The sequence below is a fragment of the Sinocyclocheilus grahami genome, unplaced genomic scaffold, assembly GCF_001515645.1.
Source record: "Sinocyclocheilus grahami isolate Dianchi unplaced genomic scaffold, SAMN03320097.WGS_v1.1 scaffold492.1, whole genome shotgun sequence".
Classification (NCBI taxonomy): domain Eukaryota; kingdom Metazoa; phylum Chordata; class Actinopteri; order Cypriniformes; family Cyprinidae; genus Sinocyclocheilus; species Sinocyclocheilus grahami.
Window position 1 is genome coordinate 598,224 of NW_015505671.1, and position 20,700 is coordinate 618,923.

Sequence of the window (20,700 nt, forward strand, 5' to 3'; positions counted from 1 at the left end):
GACAGACAGACAGACAGACAGACAGACAGACACACAGACAGACACACACACACACACACACATACATACATACATACATACATACACACAGACAGACACAGACATACATACATACACACACACACACACACACAGACAGACAGACAGACAGACAGACAGACAGACAGACAGACAGACAGACAGACAGACAGACAGACAGACAGACAGACAGACAGACAGACAGACAGACAGACAGACAGACAGACAGACAGACAGACAGACAGACAGACAGACAGACAGACAGACAGACAGACAGACAGACAGACAGACAGACAGACAGACAGACAGACAGACAGACAGACAGACAGACAGACAGACAGACAGACAGACAGACACACACACACACACACACAGACAGACAGACAGACAGACAGACAGACACAGACATAGACACACATACAGACACATGCACATGCACAGACACAGACAGACAGACACAGACACAGACAGACAGACATACACACACACACAGACATACACACAGACAGAAAGACAGACAGACAGACACACACACACACACACATACAGACACACACACACACACACACACACAGACAGACACACACACACAGACAGACAGACACACACACAGACATACACACACAGACACACATACACACACAGACACACAGACAGACAGACACAGACAGACAGACAGACAGACAGACACACATACACACAGACAGACACAGACACAGACATACACACACACACAGACAGACAGACACAGACAGACAGACAGACAGACAGACACACATACACACAGACAGACACAGACATACACACACACAGACACACATACACACACAGACAGACAGACAGACAGACAGACACACACACAAAAGGTTCAGTTATATAACAAGTTTGTAGTTTCTACCAAAATAACTTGGCTGCCTCTGCTCTGTTAGAAGTTGGTAGTTGGTGTAAACCGTATGCTGTTATATTTTCAGAGAAAAACAAACATCACTTTTTCATATAACTATAGCTGAAAGTAACATGCTGGAGCTTGGCATATAGTTAATGTCAACCTCTGCTGTATGAAAAAGAGCTGCATGAAAACACGATAAAAAATACTAGGTTTAAAATGAAATGTTGCCACTTTAGATTAGGAGCCCATATTCACTATCAACTAAGAGTTTTTAGAGTCGGATTAAAGGATTCGATCTAAAATATGTTCATGCAGAATAAGACATTAATATGTGCTTTATAAATACTAATAAACAGCTGATATGTGAGTAATATCCATGCTAATAAGAAACTACAGTGTTCCCTAATCAAAAACTGATTTACCAGTGCAGTGAAGTACATAATGACAGAATTTTCATTTTTGGGTGAACTCTCCCTTAAACACTTTTACACAACTTTTTTTTCTAAGAACAGTAAAAAACTAAATACAAACACACTGAATATGCTGCTGTTCCTGTTAAGTAACATTTATAATTCATGTTGACCAAGTCAGCTGTTGAGCACTGTGACAATGTCTATTTCTAGGTTAATGACGGAGTATGCTATTGATTGACACACACCAGGGATTGATGGGATTACATCACAGTGCAGAGACGATCCGTGTGTGACACTTTCCACTGGATTCAATCCATATCAGTCCCAGTCTGTGTGCTCATGCTTTTGACGAGCGTTAACACCAGCTGAACATTGCACAAATAGTTTAGTTTAGTTAAGATAAGACTGGATTATCCAGTGATGGATCAGGAATGTAAACAGAACAGATTTACTGGAAAAAAAGAGCCTGCTACAGTCTCAATCCAACTTTATTTCCTTCTTACTTTGACTGTCAAATAGTTCCTTACATAAAACTATTTGCATTGTTGGAAAATCTAGCCAATGATTTAAATAAGCTAAAACACACCTTCACAAAATACAGAATATAATTTTTGATATTGTAGACGCTTTTATCATACTTTTCTGTGTAGTGCATAATATTGCATGTCCGTAAATCAACTGTATCTAATCAAATATGTGGCCCTGGAGCACAAAATCAGTCTTAAGTCGCTGGGGTATATTTGTTGCAATACACTGTAAAAAATTATTTAACGGTAAAAGACTGTAAAAATGCTACAGTAAAAACCTATTAAATGGTTAACGGTAAATTCCCCTACTATATACGGTGAACATTTGTATCGGACATTACATGTAATTTTACGGTAGTATACCATTTTTGGAAGTGAAGAAGATTGTATAATTTACAGTGAATAACCGTAAACTGACATTCCCGGAATTCCCTGCGTTACATTTCAAATTTGATGTTTTTTTGTTGAAATAACTATGTTTCTTCTTAGTTTTTTATTATCAGTTTTGTATATTAGGGTTGTGTGTTACACCTAATGTTGTTAAATGAATGTTTATTGCATTATTTCAGTTTCATGTGTGTTACCGTGATGGTGTTTAGTGTTTGTGTGAATGACACACTGTGTGCACCTTCTATATATGTTATTATCTAAAAGCTGCTTGTGATGGGCTTTGGTTCATCATGTGACTTTCTCATCACCTCCTGCATTTGGTGGTTATCGGTGTATTACAAAGCTACAAAACAGATTTCAGTACTTCAATAGGTTGGTATATTAACATTATATCAGTTAATGAAATTACAGTATTTAACTGTAAATATAAGATAAAACCTAAAATGTTGCACTGTATTTTTTACGGCAAAATTCCGGCAACCACAGCTGCCGTTTTTTTTTTTTTTACAGTGTAGCCAAAAAAACGTTGTATGGGTCAAAATGATTGATTTTTCTTTTATGCCAAAAATCATTAGGATATTAAGTAAAGATCACGCTCCATTAAGATATTTTGTACAGCTCCTACCGTAAATATATCAAAACTTAATTTTTGATTAGTAATATGCATTGCTAAGAACTTCATTTGAACAACTTTAAAGATGATTTTCTCAATATTTAGATTTTTGCACCCTCAGATTCCAGATTTTCAAATAGTTGTATCTCAGCCAAATATTGTTCTATCATAACAAACCATACATCAATGGAAAGATTATTTATTCATTTGATGTATAAATCTGACCCTTATGACTGGTTTTGTGGTCCAGGGTGAAATATTGAGTTTTAAATTTCAAATGAGCAATTCATTTGACTTTTCTTTAATAAAAGTAATCACTGACAAACATTTCTTTATTTTTACATTTTCAATACACAACAAAAAATACCAGCATATGGGTTTGTAAAGAAATGAAGTTAAATAACAAAAATAACAAAATGTTCATTCTTGGGTGAATTAGTTCTTTAATATTTGGTAACACTACACAAGTTTTGTCTGAGGACAGTAGAAACTCATGCTTCCAAAATGCAAAATCTTTGAATATTCTGCTGTTCCTGTTACAAAACATTTATAATTCATATGGTATTGTATTGTATTGTATTCATATTATACTGTTTTGTTTACTGTGTGGAGACGTGCTGGTATCGCGTTTGGTCTCGTTCCGTATCGCGTATCTTGTCAGTGTCTGCGCTTGCTTGGCCATTTGTTGTGGAGAAAATAAGGAAAATGTGTCCAGCTGAATTAATGTAGTATTTTGTTAGACGGGTATAAAAAAAGCTTAGTTTACCGCGGCAGCGGTCGCGTGACGGCCTCCTCGTGTGAAGACCGAAGAGTGTAAAGACCATCGACTCTTTCCTACTACTTGTTTCACTCCTGTTTCAGTTTTTATAACCATTTCTTACTATGTGTAAGTAAGTTGTTGTTTTATAGCACGTGTGTTTGCCAGTGTTATTTTTTTAGGATTACTGATAAACTACTGTCGTTTGATTTGTATTATTTTGTGTGCAGCAGTCGTCCACGAGGGGCTGCCGCTTTACTTTCATTTTGTGTTTGTTTATTTTAATAAAGTTTCGTTTAAACATTTAAATGTTTGCCGGTTCCCGCCTCCTCCTTCCCGTGACTACAAACTGTGTTACAATATATATATATATTTATATGTATGTGTGTGTGGTTGTACATGCACATATGTAGTTTTTTTTTTTTTGGTGTTTGGCTTGGTGTTATGTTAAAATCATTATTATACTCTTATACCTTTTGTTCTTTAATATTTAGAATGGTTTTTAGCTTTATTTTTTGTTTTTCATTTAAATGTTAAGTTTTGAAATTCTGTTGTATGCATTTGTCATTTTTATTTAATTTCTTTATTTTTTAAAATGTGTATAGGTAGTATTTATAAAGTTTTAGCTTTTAGTTTTGGATCTGTTTTTAGTTGTTTTAATACTACAATTGATTGCTTCTGTTGTCCTCATTTGTAAGTCTCTTTGGATAAAAGCGTCTGATAAATGACTAAATAAAAATATATATATATTGTCAAGTCTTAAGTGAATGTAAATAAGCAGGGGGGGGAAATCGGACCGGTGCATCATGCCTTGCAGTGTAAATGCATGCTCTGTGATCAGGCTTGTGTCTGTACTCACCAGATCTCTGTGCAGGACCCAGTTGGCATGCAGGTAATGGATGCCGTCTAAGATTTGGTAAAGCAGAGACTTCACCATCCCCCTCGGTAGCTGCATGGGTTTCTTGTTGGCCTTTGATGCGCGATGAAATTTTATGATGTGCTACAACATAAGAACGGGTAAAAGTTGCATGAAAGTTGTGTGCGCGCATTATATGTGACTGTGGACCCCAAAACCAGTCATAAGGGTAAATTTTTTTTTAAATTGAGATTTATACATCATCTGAAAGCTAAATAAATAATCTTTCCATTGATGTATGGTTTGTTAGGATCGGACAATATTTGGCTGAGATACAACTATTTGAAAATCTGGAATCTGAGGGTGCAAAAAAATCTAAATATTGAGAAAATCATCTTTAAAGTTATTCAGATGAAGTTCTTAGCAATGCATATTACTAATCAAAAATTAAGTTTTGATATATTTACGGTAGGAAATTTACTAAATATCTTCATGGAACATGATCTTTACTTAATATCCTAATGATTTTTGGCATAAAAGAAAAATCAATCATTTTGACCCATACCATGTATTTTTGGCTATTGCTACAAATATACCCCAGCGACTTAACACTGATTTTGTGCTCCAGGGTCACATATAAATCTCTATCCTCTAGATTTTTTGCTGCTAAGGTCACGCACTACCAAATTAAGATCAGCAACATTCCATCTCTGCTGATCTTTTCAACTTTTTTCACTGATGAGTTGGCAACCATCAGAGCAATCCATTTTCAGAAACAATACTAATCACACAGAGGACCCTTCTGCGGGTGATTTACTGACAACGCACGAAATAAAGAACACAGACGCGGCCGAATCAGTTCCATAATGACCATCGCAGTCCACCAAGAGCAGTCGATGATAATCAGGTGCGTGCAATCTACTAACAAATGCAAAGGGTGCATGCTTTTTTTGGGCGGTAAATAATGGCTTATAATACCAGTAAGCAGACTAGTGCAAACATTCATTTAAATACTCTCCTCCCATAAATTTTGCATCTGAAAGGGAAACCGATGCAGGAAGATCAGCTGCAAAAATGACTGTCCACACTTTTCCGTGCAACTTTTCATTGCACGTCTTAAATCGTAAAAATGTAAATGCTGTCAGTAGTTTTTTAACACCGAAAGAAGGTTTGCGCTGGCGAAGCTGTTAGTAAATCTGGCCCTAAGTCTCTTAATATATCAGATAATTTGACCTTTTAACATGGCAGTGTTTGTTCAGATTGTGAAATGTGATGCACCTCACCACAAAACATAGTATTTATGAATGAATAGTTCAAATGCATTTAAAAATGTGTTTTAAACATTAATGATACTGAGCCATTCACACAACACATTTTAGCTTTAAAATACGACACAATACAAGTACAGTATACGTGCAAACGGAAGAACTGCAATGATGATTGCAAAGAAGAAAACAAAGCCAGGGTCTTGAGATACGAAGATTTATTTTTAATTGATCTTTTATTTATTTATTAGGATCAGAAAAGGACCACAAGCTCAAACTCAGATGGTATTCAAACTCAAAACTTCTCTGCGTGAAGCACTTCTAAGAAGATGTGTCCAAGGTATCAAGCTCTTGAAAATTCAAGATATAAATACCTGGGGAAATATTCAGGTGTTTCCTCAGCTAATCTCTCAAAGAAATGTTAAAGTCAAAAATGCAAGGTCTGTCACTTTATGAATTTCTTTCTTCTGTAAACACAACACGTAGAAGAAAAAGTGCAAGATTATAATAACTTAATGTGCACATGTGTACTCACCCACAGGTCATGCTCAGCATAGTCAAACAGCAGCCAGACTTTGCGGTCACTGTGAGAGAGAAATACTTTCTGCAGGGTGATGACATTTGGGTGCTTTAACTCTCTCAGCAACTGCAGAAAGACAGAGAGACATGCTTGTCTGTGGTCCGAGTAATGCTTCACAATTCAATTTTCAGACCATATGGTGCAACTGCAAATATGAAAAAATGAAACCAAACATTCATTTTTTCATTACCCTGAGATATATGTAGACGGATTTTCGCGGCTGGTGTTTATGAATAAAGCGCTAGCCTACGTTAATAATGTTTTTTGAGTTTGGTCATTTAAGCCACGTTAAACGTTTACCTTGGGAGGAAAGCTCTTAACACGTAATTAAACACGTTGCGTTCTAACACAGTGTCAATGCATTAAGCCATGTTAAGCGTTTTAGAATGTCCCCCGGTGGTTGTGTGTGTGTACTGCAGATAGTTCCGCGTTGCGTTCGTATTCTGGGCTCTTCTGCTTGTGTGTAAATAGTAGGCTATGCTTTATTAATACATTGTATTAATAAATATACCGAGTTTGGGCTTTTTAATGTATCCCACTGTCTTCGTCCGTTGAGCCACGTATTTTCTTTAGGTTTTCAGTGGGGCACAAAACACTTAACGTGCAATTTAGCGCAACTTGCTTTCATGTTCTGGGCTATTCTGCTTGACTGTAAATAGTAGCCTATATGTTTATTATTAATAAGGTGTGTCCTCCACATTAAGTGTTTGTGAAATAGTCCACACCTCCGCGCTAATGGTACAGCCCACAGCGCAAAAAAAATTGTTTCGATTTTATTTATTCAAATAATCATTTCTGAAGTCACAATTTAGCAAAAGTTAAACTGAAAAAGGAAAAGAAGATGGCAATTGTTCATTTATGACGTAGCTGAAAAAAAATAAAAAAAATTAATGTTTGGTTTCATTTTTTCATTTGCTCCACATGGTCTGAAAATTGAACTGTGAAGCGTTACACGGACCGTCTATTCATTCACCGGTTCATTTTCCAAATGTCACATACATGTTAAAGGCATTTACATCAGGGAATGCAGAATAAACTTTCAAGCTCAAATACTGACCCTGGTGTTAACATCCAGCTCGAGCAATCCTAGCGCTAATAAATACACGCGTCTTATTCTTCAACGCAGAAGTAAGCCTATGGGCGAGACTTCTAGCTCATTAGCCGCTACAGGGAAATTATGAGAATAATAACAACGTGCAGTAAATGGTAAAACTGTTTGCTCTACAAACCAGAGTGTTTATAAATGATATATTCAAATAATATGGTAAGACACACCAATTGGCAATATCAAGCAGCAAAACGAGTGGTTTTGTACAGCTAGAAATTGCTGGAAGCAAATGAGACTGGAAGCCAGACACATTCAATTTACAAATGGCCGTGCCCATTCTTATGGGAAGAATAAGGTGATTTCATAATGTGATTTCTCCCCTTGTTCAATTGTTTTAGATTTTTGTGAATTTTTTGAATGAAAGATCATACAATACAAATTTATTTTGCCGCCATCTTTGCTCATATTTACCAAGAGGGCCAATAATTCTGACAACAACTGTACATGTCAAAATAATAGATATAGATGGCCCACTTAGCCATACTGAAAATGAGTATACAATATAGGTTACAGTCATGATGTCTCTGTTGAGTATCTCAATCAAATGACATGGTGTGGTAAAGTGATAACAGATTTGGGCTGGTAACTGCATATCTGCAAGTTCAAATCCCATAAGAGGCGATTCGTAAACAACCACCACTGCACACTAAAGCAAGGCAGGTAGCTCCAGAGGAACTGCTCCTGTGAGAAGTGTAGGCTGCTTTTAACAGAGCGTTTAAGAGATTCCAGTCTGACATGCTGGTGTTTTGCAATGCGTGAAGAATGTCATTCTGTGGACCGAGAGAGTCTTCGTCAACACTATGTCATGCAACATGGTGCACATCAGTATATTTAACACATTTCCACTGTAAATGTTTCTGCAACATTTGAGGAAGTGAAGGAAATCCATGCACAATATTCTCTGAAAGGCTTACATAGGTCCATATATCCTCTTTTGGAAATGTATAAATAGATTTGCATATGATAAGTTCTTTCCTATCTTTCCAGCCAATGTTGCCTTGAAGTCTTTAATCAATGAATGCAACACTGCCTGCACCGTTCACTCAAGTTACACAAAAACTGCCCACCACTGCATGAAACGTAGTCCGTTCACACTTCTGCCAGTGCTGTGATGATGACGGCATTCATGCGCATATGGCAACTATGTAACGGGTTAAACATTTGTCAGTTCATCACAAAAGTAAACACTAGGCCTGTCACGATAACAACTTTTGTTCGTGCGATATATTGCCCCAGAAATAATTGCGATAAGCGATATTATTGTCATTTTAAAGACCATTTTATGCCACTGAATATATAATCCTAATGTAACAGCATAATAATGCAAGAAGGCCTACACACTTCCAAATGACCAAATAAATATTTAGATCATGGAAATTAAGTATAAAAATATTAGATACCTTAAAAAAATTGAAATAAAAGAGTAAATAAACATGTTCTAACAAAAAGGGCAAAGTAACAAGTACAACAAAAAAAGAAAAATGCACTTTTATGGAGATTTTTCCATCTACAGATTTTTCCCGGACCTTCTTTTCTCTGTAAATTAAGGCTGCACACTATTGCTGAAAAACACAAGCACTACTCAGCAGTCAGATGTCCGTCTGCACAAAGGCACAGATCCCTAAACAAGACCATATCTTCAGATGAAACTCTGTTTGTAGAAGCATTTTTTAAATGTGAACGAGCACCTCACGACTGCACCACGTCATGTACGAGAAGCTGCAGAAGACACCGGCGCAAGTGGAACGTACAAAACACGGTGACATCAATTTTTAAGTAAATATAATGCGATATATTGTGTCACCAAAATGATTGAGGTCATGTACATATATTGCGCGATAAGTCGATATATTGATTATTGCGACAGGCCTAGTAAACACTTACAAAAAGTGAGTGATAGTAACTTTTGGTTGTTTTTATTCACTTTATACATACAGAGGCACTCTGTTATTAAGTTGGCTTGAGAAAGCCAACTTACTGAAATCCGTCTTAAACTTATTATTATTTTTATTTTTCGGAGACTAAAATTTCTGACTGCTACTCCTCCTAGAGCTTTAACTCTACAGACTCCAAACTCAGCGCAGCTCTTCAGACTGATCTGACCGGGTGTGCTATATCTTTTCTAACTGATCGGACTTATACAACCACCCCGGGTACCCTAGCAACACCCTAGCAACCACCCCGAGTACCTTAGCAACTGCATAGCAACACCTTAGCAACTGCCCGGGGTACCCTAGCAACCACATAGCAACACCTTAGCAACTACCCCGGGTACCCTAGCAACACCCTAGCAACCACCCCGAGTACCTTAGCAACTGCATTGCAACACCTCAGCAACCACCCCGGGTACCTTAGCAACCGCATAGCAACATGCATAACAAAATGGACCTAAAATGAAGAAACCAAAGTCCAAATAACAATTACCAACTGATACTAGCCAACTTCTATGGAAGCAGATGGGTAGCAAAATTCATTTTGAAATGTAATATGCAAAATGACAATGCAATCTATAAAATGACAATGTATTTCTGTATTTAAATGTACATTTTCCCATACCATATGTGCAACATTTAGCGCAAACTGAAAATGAAAATTCAATTATGTAATTTACATTTGCCATTATATACACTAGATTTAATATGTAAATTAAAAACATATTTTAATGCTTTAAAAGTTGCAAAATTAAAATGAAATTGTATTACCCAAATTGATTAGATAGGTTTATCATGTCCAAGCAAAAACTGTAGCAAAATTATAATTTAAATGCCATTTTTCCTAAATGCATTTAGACTTACGGGTAGGACACTTGAGATTGCATTTTCATCGTTATACCGCGTGATAATTGTAACAAAATGCAGTGTCAATTTCAAAATGCATTCTGAGCCAAATGTGCAGCAAAATGGTCGCAAAAATGGTGATTTAAATGTCTTTTATTTTTCTTAAATTCATTGACACTTACACTTAAGACATTGCAATTGTATTTTCATTAAATATCGCACGATCAGTGTAGACTAGTCAATGTGGATCTGAAAATGCATTCCGAGCCGATCACGCCCCCGACCTGTCAATCATTACATCAAGGCGGGTCTCGGCAACAAGACACACAATAGCTCAATATTCCCCATTAACCAAACGCTTTTCACCTGCCTCAACATCTCTCACTGTTTTACACTCCGATTGATGCACATAAGTGCGATTCTACACTTTTACCTATTTGCTACCATACTTTATTCTTTTATTCTTCTCCTATAATAGGTCGCGTGTCTCCGAGCACCTAAGCGTTGCAGGTGCGTCGCACATCTCCCGCTGCACGCCGAGTGATGCACGTAAGCAAATTCTACACTTATTGACTAGGGGTGCAACGGGTCTCGGTAAAAAATCTAACCGTACGGTTCTCCACACTCGGTTCGGCATGCACTAGGACCGCGGTTCAACTTAAATCTGACAATGCACCTGTAATATGGTTTGTTAGAGTTCGGCTAATGCATGTTTCTGTTGATGGATACAAATTCTGGCTTCCCAATACATTGCAACAAGTAATACGTGGACAAACCAGTCACTCTTTAACCAATGCCAGTGCTTTATGCTGGAATAACTGTCATTTATGCCGTCATGACGTGTTGATAGCGCAGGTGAGACCTATTATATACACTAGATTTAATATGTAAATTAAAAACATATTTTAATGCTTTAAAAGTTGCAAAATTAAAATGAAATTGTATTACCCAAATTGATTAGATAGGTTTATCATGTCCAAGCAAAAACTGTAGCAAAATTATAATTTAAATGCCATTTTTCCTAAATGCATTTAGACCTACGGGTAGGACACTTGAGATTGCATTTTCATCGTTATACCGCGTGATAATTGTAACAAAATGCAGTGTCAATTTCAAAATGCATTCTGAGCCAAATGTGCAGCAAAATGGTCGCAAAAATGGTGATTTAAATGTCTTTTATTTTTCTTAAATTCATTGACACTTACACTTAAGACATTGCAATTGTATTTTCATTAAATATCACACGATCAGTGTAGACTAGTCAATGTGGATCTGAAAATGCATTCCGAGCCGATCATGCCCCCGACCTGTCAATCATTACATCAAGGCGGGTCTCGGCAACAAGACACACAATAGCTCAATATTCCCCATTAACCAAACGCTTTTCACCTGCCTCAACATCTCTCACTGTTTTACACTCCGATTGATGCACATAAGTGCGATTCTACACTTTTACCTATTTGCTACCATACTTTATTCTTTTATTCTTCTCCTATAATAGGTCGCGTGTCTCCGAGCACCTAAGCGTTGCAGGTGCGTCGCACATCTCCCGCTGCACGCCGAGTGATGCACGTAAGCAAATTCTACACTTATTGACTAGGGGTGCAACGGGTCTCGGTAAAAAATCTAACCGTACGGTTCTCCACACTCGGTTCGGCATGCACTAGGACCGCGGTTCAACTTAAATCTGACAATGCACCTGTAATATGGTTTGTTAGAGTTCGGCTAATGCATGTTTCTGTTGATGGATACAAATTCTGGCTTCCCAATACATTACAACAAGAGCGATGAGAGAGAAAAAAACTATACGTGGACAAACCAGTCACTCTTTATTCAATGCGAGTGCTGTATGCTGGAATAGCTGTCATGTATGCCGTCATCACGTGTTGACCTGAACAGCACATGTTGCTATCTGTGTTTAAACTAAACTCATTTAAGCCTGGAAAGTTTAAATATTAAAGAGCCAGAAGCCATGAACTCGTGCACGCAGTGAGAAGATCTGTGTGTGCGCTCATCCGCGTCTCAGAACGAGCGCAAATATTAAGCTCTCTGTGAAGTATTGTGTTTGAATGGACAAATTCACACAAAAACGATGTCAAAATGCCGTCTTGGTGAGTATCCTAGCAGACATAGCCGGCTGAACATACAGTATCGGTGCACTGGATCAGCGCGTTCTCTTAAAGTGACAGCACTTTCTTAATGTTAATCAAGCAGCAACAACAAAGAAATCACTCACTGCTCTTGATTGAATAACTTTTGTAACTTTAATAAGGATTCATCTTTAATTTATACAGTCAAATATGCAGTTATTTTACATTTGATTACTTTATTCAATTTCTGTACCTAAAAACTAATGTTAGACCTACCTACAAAACCTGAAAAGCACTGTTTATTTTATTTGTATCTTTACTCTATTGTATTTATTTGTGCTGTTGCTTGTAGATAGATTATGTGTTCTTATTTTCTTTATTTGTATTTGACAATATCGTTTTTTCCCCTAAACATAGCACATACCGAACAGTACCGAAACCGTGACTCTAAAACCGTGATACAAACCGAACCGTGAGTAAATTGAACCATTGCACCCCTATTATTTACCACTTTACATAAAATGTTATTCCTCTCTTTTAATCTGTAACACGTTTTCTGTATGGTCACGGCAGGACTCCAGACTGCGACCATTTTTTCTGCCTGTATTACATAAATTGAATGTGTGACCACTGCGTTGTTTAACTCATAAGCGCTGCCTTTCTGTTGCATATGAGAAACATCAAACGTAACTTGTTTGAAATGCGCTGCGCTTCGAGTGTAGAGCCTGGTTTTTATATACTTGTCACGTTAGCAGGAGCATGAAGGTCAAAAATGACGCAAATATTGAAGAAACAATGGATGGTTTTCACGCTAAAGTAAAGTAAAAGACCGCTTCTTAAACCAGAGAAGGTGAACATGTTGGTATTCTTGTGGAGGAAAAATCATGCAAGCACTGTCACCAACAGCAAGTTTAGTTATACTTTTCTTTTTGTTTTCATTTTGAAAAGCTTATCGCTGCCATTTACCTCACGTTATGCTATGGAGGCTCTCTTTTGTTTTTTTTTCAGGGGTTAAAGCAAAAAAAAAACCCTGAGCCTGAACTTTTTTCCGGAGGTTGGGGGTTGCGGGGGCGGACACATACACAGGGTTATTTGGCAAACAAAAAAAGAAAATGATTTTCCTTGAGTTATCGGTATCGGCCAAAATTTTCATATCGGTGCATCCCTAAAAATGTTATTCCTCTCTTTTAATCCGTAACACGTTTTCTGTATGGTCACGGCAGGACTCCAGACTGCGACCATTTTTTCTGCCTGTATTACATAAATTGAATGTGTGACCACTGCGTTGTTTAACTCATAAGCGCTGCCTTTCTGTTGCATATGAGAAACATCAAACGTAACTTGTTTGAAATGCGCAGCGCTTCAAGTGTAGAGCCTGGTTTTTATATACTTGTCACGTTAGCAGGAGCATGAAGGTCAAAAATGACGCGAATATTGAAGAAACAATGGATGGTTTTCACGCTAAAGTAAAGTAAAAGACCGCTTCTTAAACCAGAGAAGGTGAACATGTTGGTATTCTTGTGGAGGAAAAATCATGCAAGCACTGTCACCAACAGCAAGTTTAGTTATACTTTTCTTTTTGTTTTCATTTTGAAAAGCTTATCGCTGCCATTTACCTCACGTTATGCTATGGAGGCTCTCTTTTGTTTTTTTTTCAGGGGTTAAAGCAAAAAAAAAACCCTGAGCCTGAACTTTTTTCCGGAGGTTGGGGGTTGCGGGGGCGGACACATACACAGGGTTATTTGGCAAACAAAAAAAGAAAATGATTTTCCTTGAAACTAACTAGTAACGCATCTGCCATTGCTGTTAGCCCTTGACAGGCTCAGACTACAGATTATGGAGGGATATTTGAAAAAGCAATTTTTTTCCAAGAATGTTTACTCGCTACACTATGGTGCAAACACATGTAACAAGTTTTGCTGGTTAGCTTTGTCCTTGACAGGGTACAAGATGACCTACAATCTAAAACATGACATTTCTGAAATTGTTTTGTTCAAAAGAAATAATGGTAAATAAATACTAGGAAATGAATATAAAATAGGAAATATACAAAGACAGTTTACTACAGAAAACTACAGTTCAGTTTAAACGACAACAACAAAAACATTAAAATGGTCCAAGAACTGGTAACTTAAACAGGGTTCGTACAGATACTGCAAAATAAAATTTCAGGACTTTCAAGGACTTGCACTACTTTTTTGGTTTTCAAGGACTAAAATCAGATCTCACTTATCAATCAATATTGTTATTATCTTTCAAATTCTAATAAATAAACTAGGGATGCTCCGATCCGCCTTTTTTGCCTCCAATTCCGATACCTAGGGTTCAGTATTGGCCGATACTGATACCGATACCGAACCGATACTAGTAGGGCTGGACGATATGGACAAAATTTATATCACGATATATTTCTTAATTTCGGTCGATACGATACAATTCCGATATCGATATGAACACTATTAAAAAAGCCTAATAAAAACGGCCAAGAATGGCCACAACAGATGTCTGTACCTACAAACTTATGAAAAATTAATTTGCCAAACAATGAGGCAATAATAATTGGCCTCAAATAAAGTATCATAACCAAGTACATGGTTTTATTGAACAACACTGTTAAATACATAACGTAATATGCCTATATTATAACAAATACCTGCAGAGGGCGCCAACGGCCTGGTGATGTTTCATGTATTTCAACGACGTTTAAATCCATTTAATTTTTATATTTGGCCACATGCGAAGTCAGAAACTTTTATTTTGAAATCGTGATGTACAATAAATCGCATATTTAGAAATATGTTTATGTATTCTCCTGTGTTGGCATAGGTTTAAATGATTTACGTTACAAATCAGGTGAGTTTTCCCAGATGAACGTTAAGCAACCCAAACTCACCGCCTATGCAGAGGAAGAGTTTAGCCCCTTTCACACATACAGTCTTTCCTGGTAAATTAACGTTAAGAGTTCATGTGTGAGCAGGACCTTATCAAAAATACAGGTAAATGCATGCTGGCAATCATATCGTTCTTATGGAGATGATGTGATTACTCTGAGCTGTCTACAAAGCTCTGTTGCTTTTCTAATAGCTTTTTTATGTAAATATGAAGCTATATGGAAATCTTTGAACATTGTGCCTTGCAACTTTTTCAATGAGTCGCGCTCGAGACCCAGGCTTCTTTTCTATTCATCAGCTGCGACTCTGCAATTGGATACTAATGTGTGTCTCGTGTTTATAAGAGCAAAAACTTCTGATTGTCTAGTAACGTTAGTTTGGTTGAGAGTGAAAGCTGTGTTCCTCTCATACATTGGCAGGCGAACTCATGAACTCGAACTGATATCAACAAGTGTTTTTAAATGTAGGACGACTATCTTTTTTTTTTTTTTCACAGCCAAATGCCACACGCCGGAGATCCAGCATGGTGCCGGAGAACTTTAAGCCCAGATTTGTATTTGATTCCTCAGTGTTTGCTAAACGTTCTGTAATTTATTAAGCCTAGTCGGTATATAATACAGCATGTGGTGTGTGCCATGCCTCATCTTATTCGTTTTTGTTAATAAACGTTTTGTAAGCTAGTTTGTCATTGTATCTTACTGTTTTATTGTTGTTGTGCTTTTTAATTAAAAATAACAATGAATCTATCTTTTGTTTTAGTCTTAAAAAGTGAAAGGTGTACAGACAATTATCTTTTCTTGTAAAACGTGACAACATCACGAAAGTGAAAGCATCTGAAGCCCGCGGTTTATAACACAGCAAAAGAGGAACTCCTGTTTACAAAATTCAAATCACAAATAATACTACTTTTGAAAAAAAACGGGTTGAATGTTAACCACTTTGTTTCCATATAACTATAAACTATGATAAAAGTTCATCAGCATGCATTGATTAATCCCATGTTGTAGAAAAAGCAAAACATGTGTTCGTGCGACCAACTGAGAAAGTTAGTTGCAAAAGAGCAACCAGTGGGAAGAGTGAGTCTGGAGCCCTGGGTCACGGGCATCAACCGGAGTGTAAACAGACTGAGGGATCTTAAGGCATGCGTGAAACTTAGGTGCCACGGGACGTGCGCTCTATTATGGGACAGAAGAGAGGAAGGCAACACACCGGACGCGAGCGGTGCGACAAACGACAGTATTGAACACATTATATATCAGCGATGCTGTCTACACTGGATGCGGCGCAATGCGACACGACAACTGTTGCGTCCGGTGTACAGTGCACTCAAAAAAATGCTTCGGTCTAAATTTACATTTTATGTAATTCAACTGCATACCAATTTTCCATCTATTTCGATTACATAGTTTTAACATAAACAAATCAATAAACTTAATGTGATTCATATGCATCAGTCATACGTGAATGAAACGGGTAAGATTTATGTAATAATTCACAACAAAGTCCCCACACTGCTCAGTGTCCATGTGTTTCCACACTACAGTGTTAAAGTAGCATTGAAGCAGTGCTGGAGTTAAAGGGTTAGTTCACCCAAAAATGCAATTAGCCCATAAATTACTCACCCTCAAGTCATCCTAGCAGTATATGACTTTCTTCTTTCAGACGAATCCAGTCAGAGTTATATAAAAAATTGTCTTTGATCTTTCAAGCTGTTTAATGCCACTCAGTGGGTGTTGCATGCATCAGTCCAAAAGAAGTTAAATAAAAAGCGCCCATAAAAAAAAAAAGTGTCTCACACAGCTCTGGGGGGTGAACAAAGGCCTCTTTGCGAATCGATGCGTTTTTGTAAGAAAAATATCAATATTCAAAACGTAATAATCACTTTAATGTAGCTTGTGCCAACAGTTGTACACGGAAGCAGCTCCGGGCTGATGACGTATGAGGTCGGCTTTGTGCATGTGCTGCTCAGAAGTGACGAACGTGGAAGCACAACGGAGAGATAAAAACAAAACAACGGTCACTAATTAGAAGTACAAAACAAGGATTTGTAAAGAAGAATGTTAGAGGATTTCGATATAAGCCAAGAGGAGACTGGTTTTCCTTTGCTAAAGAAAGGAAACTTTCCTTCCTTTGCTCCTGTTAACAAACGTTGGTTTAAACGAGACTCACCGGCGCATGCGCAACGCCCATCAGCGCGGAGCTGCTTCCAGATTTTTACTGTTGGCGCAAGCTACATTAAAGTGATTATTACGTTTTGAATATGGATATTTTTCTTACAAAAATGCATCGATCCGCTACAGGAGACCTTTGTTCACCCCCCGGAGCTGTGTGAGACACTTTTTTTTTTATGGGCGCTTTTTATTTAACTTCTTTTGGACTGATGCATGCAACACCCGCTGAGTGGCATTAAACAGCTTGAAAGATCAAAGACAATTTTTAATATAACTCCGACTGGATTCGTCTGAAAGAAGAAAGTCATATACACCTAGGATGACTTGAGGGTGAGTAATTTATGGGCTAATTTTCATTTTTGGGTGAACTAACCCTTTAAGGAGATAATTATGTGCTGATTGACCATTAATGATGAACAGATGCTGTTAACAAGCAGAATCACTGAAGGAAAGAGAAACACAAGAATTACAACTGACTTCAGCCACAGCCGAAGATGAAATCAACTGAAATAAAAGAAGACATTAAATCTCTCAAGATCTCAGCAGAGGAGGATTAAACACACAACAGCAACTCCAGCTTCACTTCTTACTAACCAAACTGACTTTATTTCAGTCAGACTTCTAGAGAAGCTCTTATTGAGAATTAACAGAGGTTTAGAGGTTTTATTGTTTCATTTGAAGTCACCGTCAAAGAGATCAGTGTTTCCTCTTGTTGGGTTCTTGACCCTTGACATTTTCATGTTAGTGTTTTCTCTGGTTGGTAAGACTGTGTGTTTATAAGTCACATTTAGATGGTGAACACTGCTGGGTACACACCACAAGATAATCGGGCTGATTTTGGGCCGATTTCTCCCCTTCCGACAATCCTAGGTAATGTCCCGATTATCTTGGTGGTTCTAAAGATTATCTTATCAGATTTTCCTGTGGTGTGAGGTGTGTTAAGAGTGATTGCGTGCAGCGGAGCTTTTATTATGCCACAGTCGACCGCTTCCGCTCCTTCCGGTCGTGCATATGTGGGGTAAAGCAGCGCCGTTTTATCATACTAGATACGTTTGAAAGTTCTGTTATAATGCTACTCTGTGCGGTCGTCACTGGTCTATTAAAACGCACAACAGATTAAAGCGTCTTTGGTGTTTCCATGTTTTCTACAAAACAAAACCGGAAATCGAGGGGTTATGACGTCATTGGCAGGCGACACAATGACACACGCGCCGTGTTACTAGTTAAAATTGCTTATTTCTTTGGATTTAAACATTCTTCGAAACATTTGGGATAATGTAAGTACACAAGTCAACAAAATATATAACACTCTTCTAGTGGTTTTTGGATATTTAACAAAAAAAATCTTACATATTGTGCCTTTAAGTGTAAGTGTCAATGAATTTTAAAAAATAAAAGACACTTACATCACCATTTTTGCAACCATTTTGCTGCACATTTGGCTCAGAATGCATTTTGAAATTGACACTGCATTTTGTTACAATTATCACGCGGTATAACGATGAAAATGCAATCTCAAGTGTCCTACCCGTAAGTCTAAATGCATTTAGGAAAAATGGCATTTAAATTATAATTTTGCTACAGTTTTTGCTTGGACATGATAAACCTATCTAATAAATTTGGGTAATACAATTTCATTTTAATTTTGCAACTTATAAAGCATTAAAATATGTTTTTAATTTGCAAATGTAAATTACATAATTGAATTTTCATTTTGCACTAAATGTTGCACATATGGTATGGGAAAATGTACATTTAAATACAGAAATACATTGCGATTTTACATATTGCATTGTCATTTTGCATATTACATTTCAAAATGAATTTTGCTACCCATATGCTTCAACACCTTTCACCCAGCTCTGGAACAATATGACTATTGTTTTGCCTTTCCAACAAAGTAAAAGAGAGGTCAGATATTCAGAGATTGAGAAAGAGAGTGCTTGATCCTATTAGTTTGATGGTAACAACAACATAAGTCCAAGCAGGTAGCCAGACAGTACGTGACCTGTATATCAGCAACAGACTACACAAAGAATCGCTTGGATTTAAACAATTCAAACACAATTCAATGGACAAATTGTCTGCAAGCAGCGCAACAACAATGCTCAGTGCCGTGATTCATAATGTGGCCTTCTGAGACCTCTACACCCATGACGTTTCAACCTCAACAACAATACTATTATGCAGTTGTTTTCAATCTCAGGAAAGTCCTGGGCCAATTGTGCTGCTACTGAATCCATTCTATGTTAAGGTACTTTGAGAAACTTGGCGTGGAGAGGTGTAGTAAAGCGAATAAACAAGTTTTTGGTATAGTTCTTGCGTTTGAGGCTCAGACCAGGCACATTGTGTTGGATTAATGCTAACAGAGTGTTGAAGAAAAAAATATACATATTTTGTAAGTACTTATTATTGAAAATCCAATGCTGTTTGTGCTATAGACATGAATAATGGCAATCATGTGGATTGCTGAAGATGTGTAATATTAATTTTATATACAATAAAAATAAGTTTAACCTAGCAGATCATGAAACAGGTGTAAAAATCACAGTGAAGGACAGAGCCAAGCCATATCTAGATACCAGAATATCAAATACTTGGCAGTGGATTCTTTTTACTTAGGCAAGAAATTAACCACCCATAATAGCAACCACCCAAGCAATGTGGTAGCATGACCTAGCACCCATCACATTTTATTATTTTAGATGATGATTAAAGATACAGCAGTAATGAACTATATCAAACTTTAATACATTTGGGACTGAATTGAAAATGTCAATTCATTTTTACATTGCAACATACACTGATATGATAAAAAAATATGCACTTTCGGCACATAGTAAAAAAAGAATTTACTACAACAGAGTCATTGTTCACAGACAAGCTGCGCAAAAAACCACGTTCAATTATGATTGTGGTTTTGCGCAACTTGTCAGTGAACAACAGCTCTGTGTAGTAAATGCGGCTTCATGTGAAAGCACGCACGTGATGGAGATTTACGGCTGATTACAGAACTGGCTTTACTGACAAGATGCGCATTAAATATCGCATGCGATTTATCGTGCAGCCCTAATCACAAATTATATGCCAAAACTGAGAAGTGTGAATTTCATCAGACCAGTACATCATTTCTGGGCTATATCATCAGTCAGAGGGGAGTGAGATGGACGAGAAAAAGGTCAGAGCTGTTCTAGATTGGCCGCAACCGGCAACTTTAAAGGAGCTACAACATTTCTTGGGATTTGCACATTTCTACCGGAACTTAATCAGAAATTTCAGTTCCGTGGCTTCTCCCCTAACCTCCATGATGAAAAGAAATTCTTCGCATCTCACATGGTCTACTGCAGCGTTGGAA

General features: G+C 37.3%; 1 protein-coding gene across 1 annotated transcript in view; it reads right to left on the reverse strand.

Annotated features, from left to right (window-relative positions):
- LOC107554151 (cyclin-dependent kinase 19-like) overlaps window positions 1-20,700 on the reverse strand; it is a 51,644-nt gene that overhangs the window by 18,741 nt on the left and 12,203 nt on the right. Inside the window, exons 3-4 of the mRNA XM_016236577.1 lie at window positions 6,264-6,374; window positions 4,467-4,607 (exon numbers count right to left, since the gene is read on the reverse strand). Of these exons, the coding sequence (XP_016092063.1) occupies window positions 4,467-4,607; window positions 6,264-6,374 (252 nt within the window). The remainder of the gene's footprint in view (window positions 1-4,466; window positions 4,608-6,263; window positions 6,375-20,700) is intronic.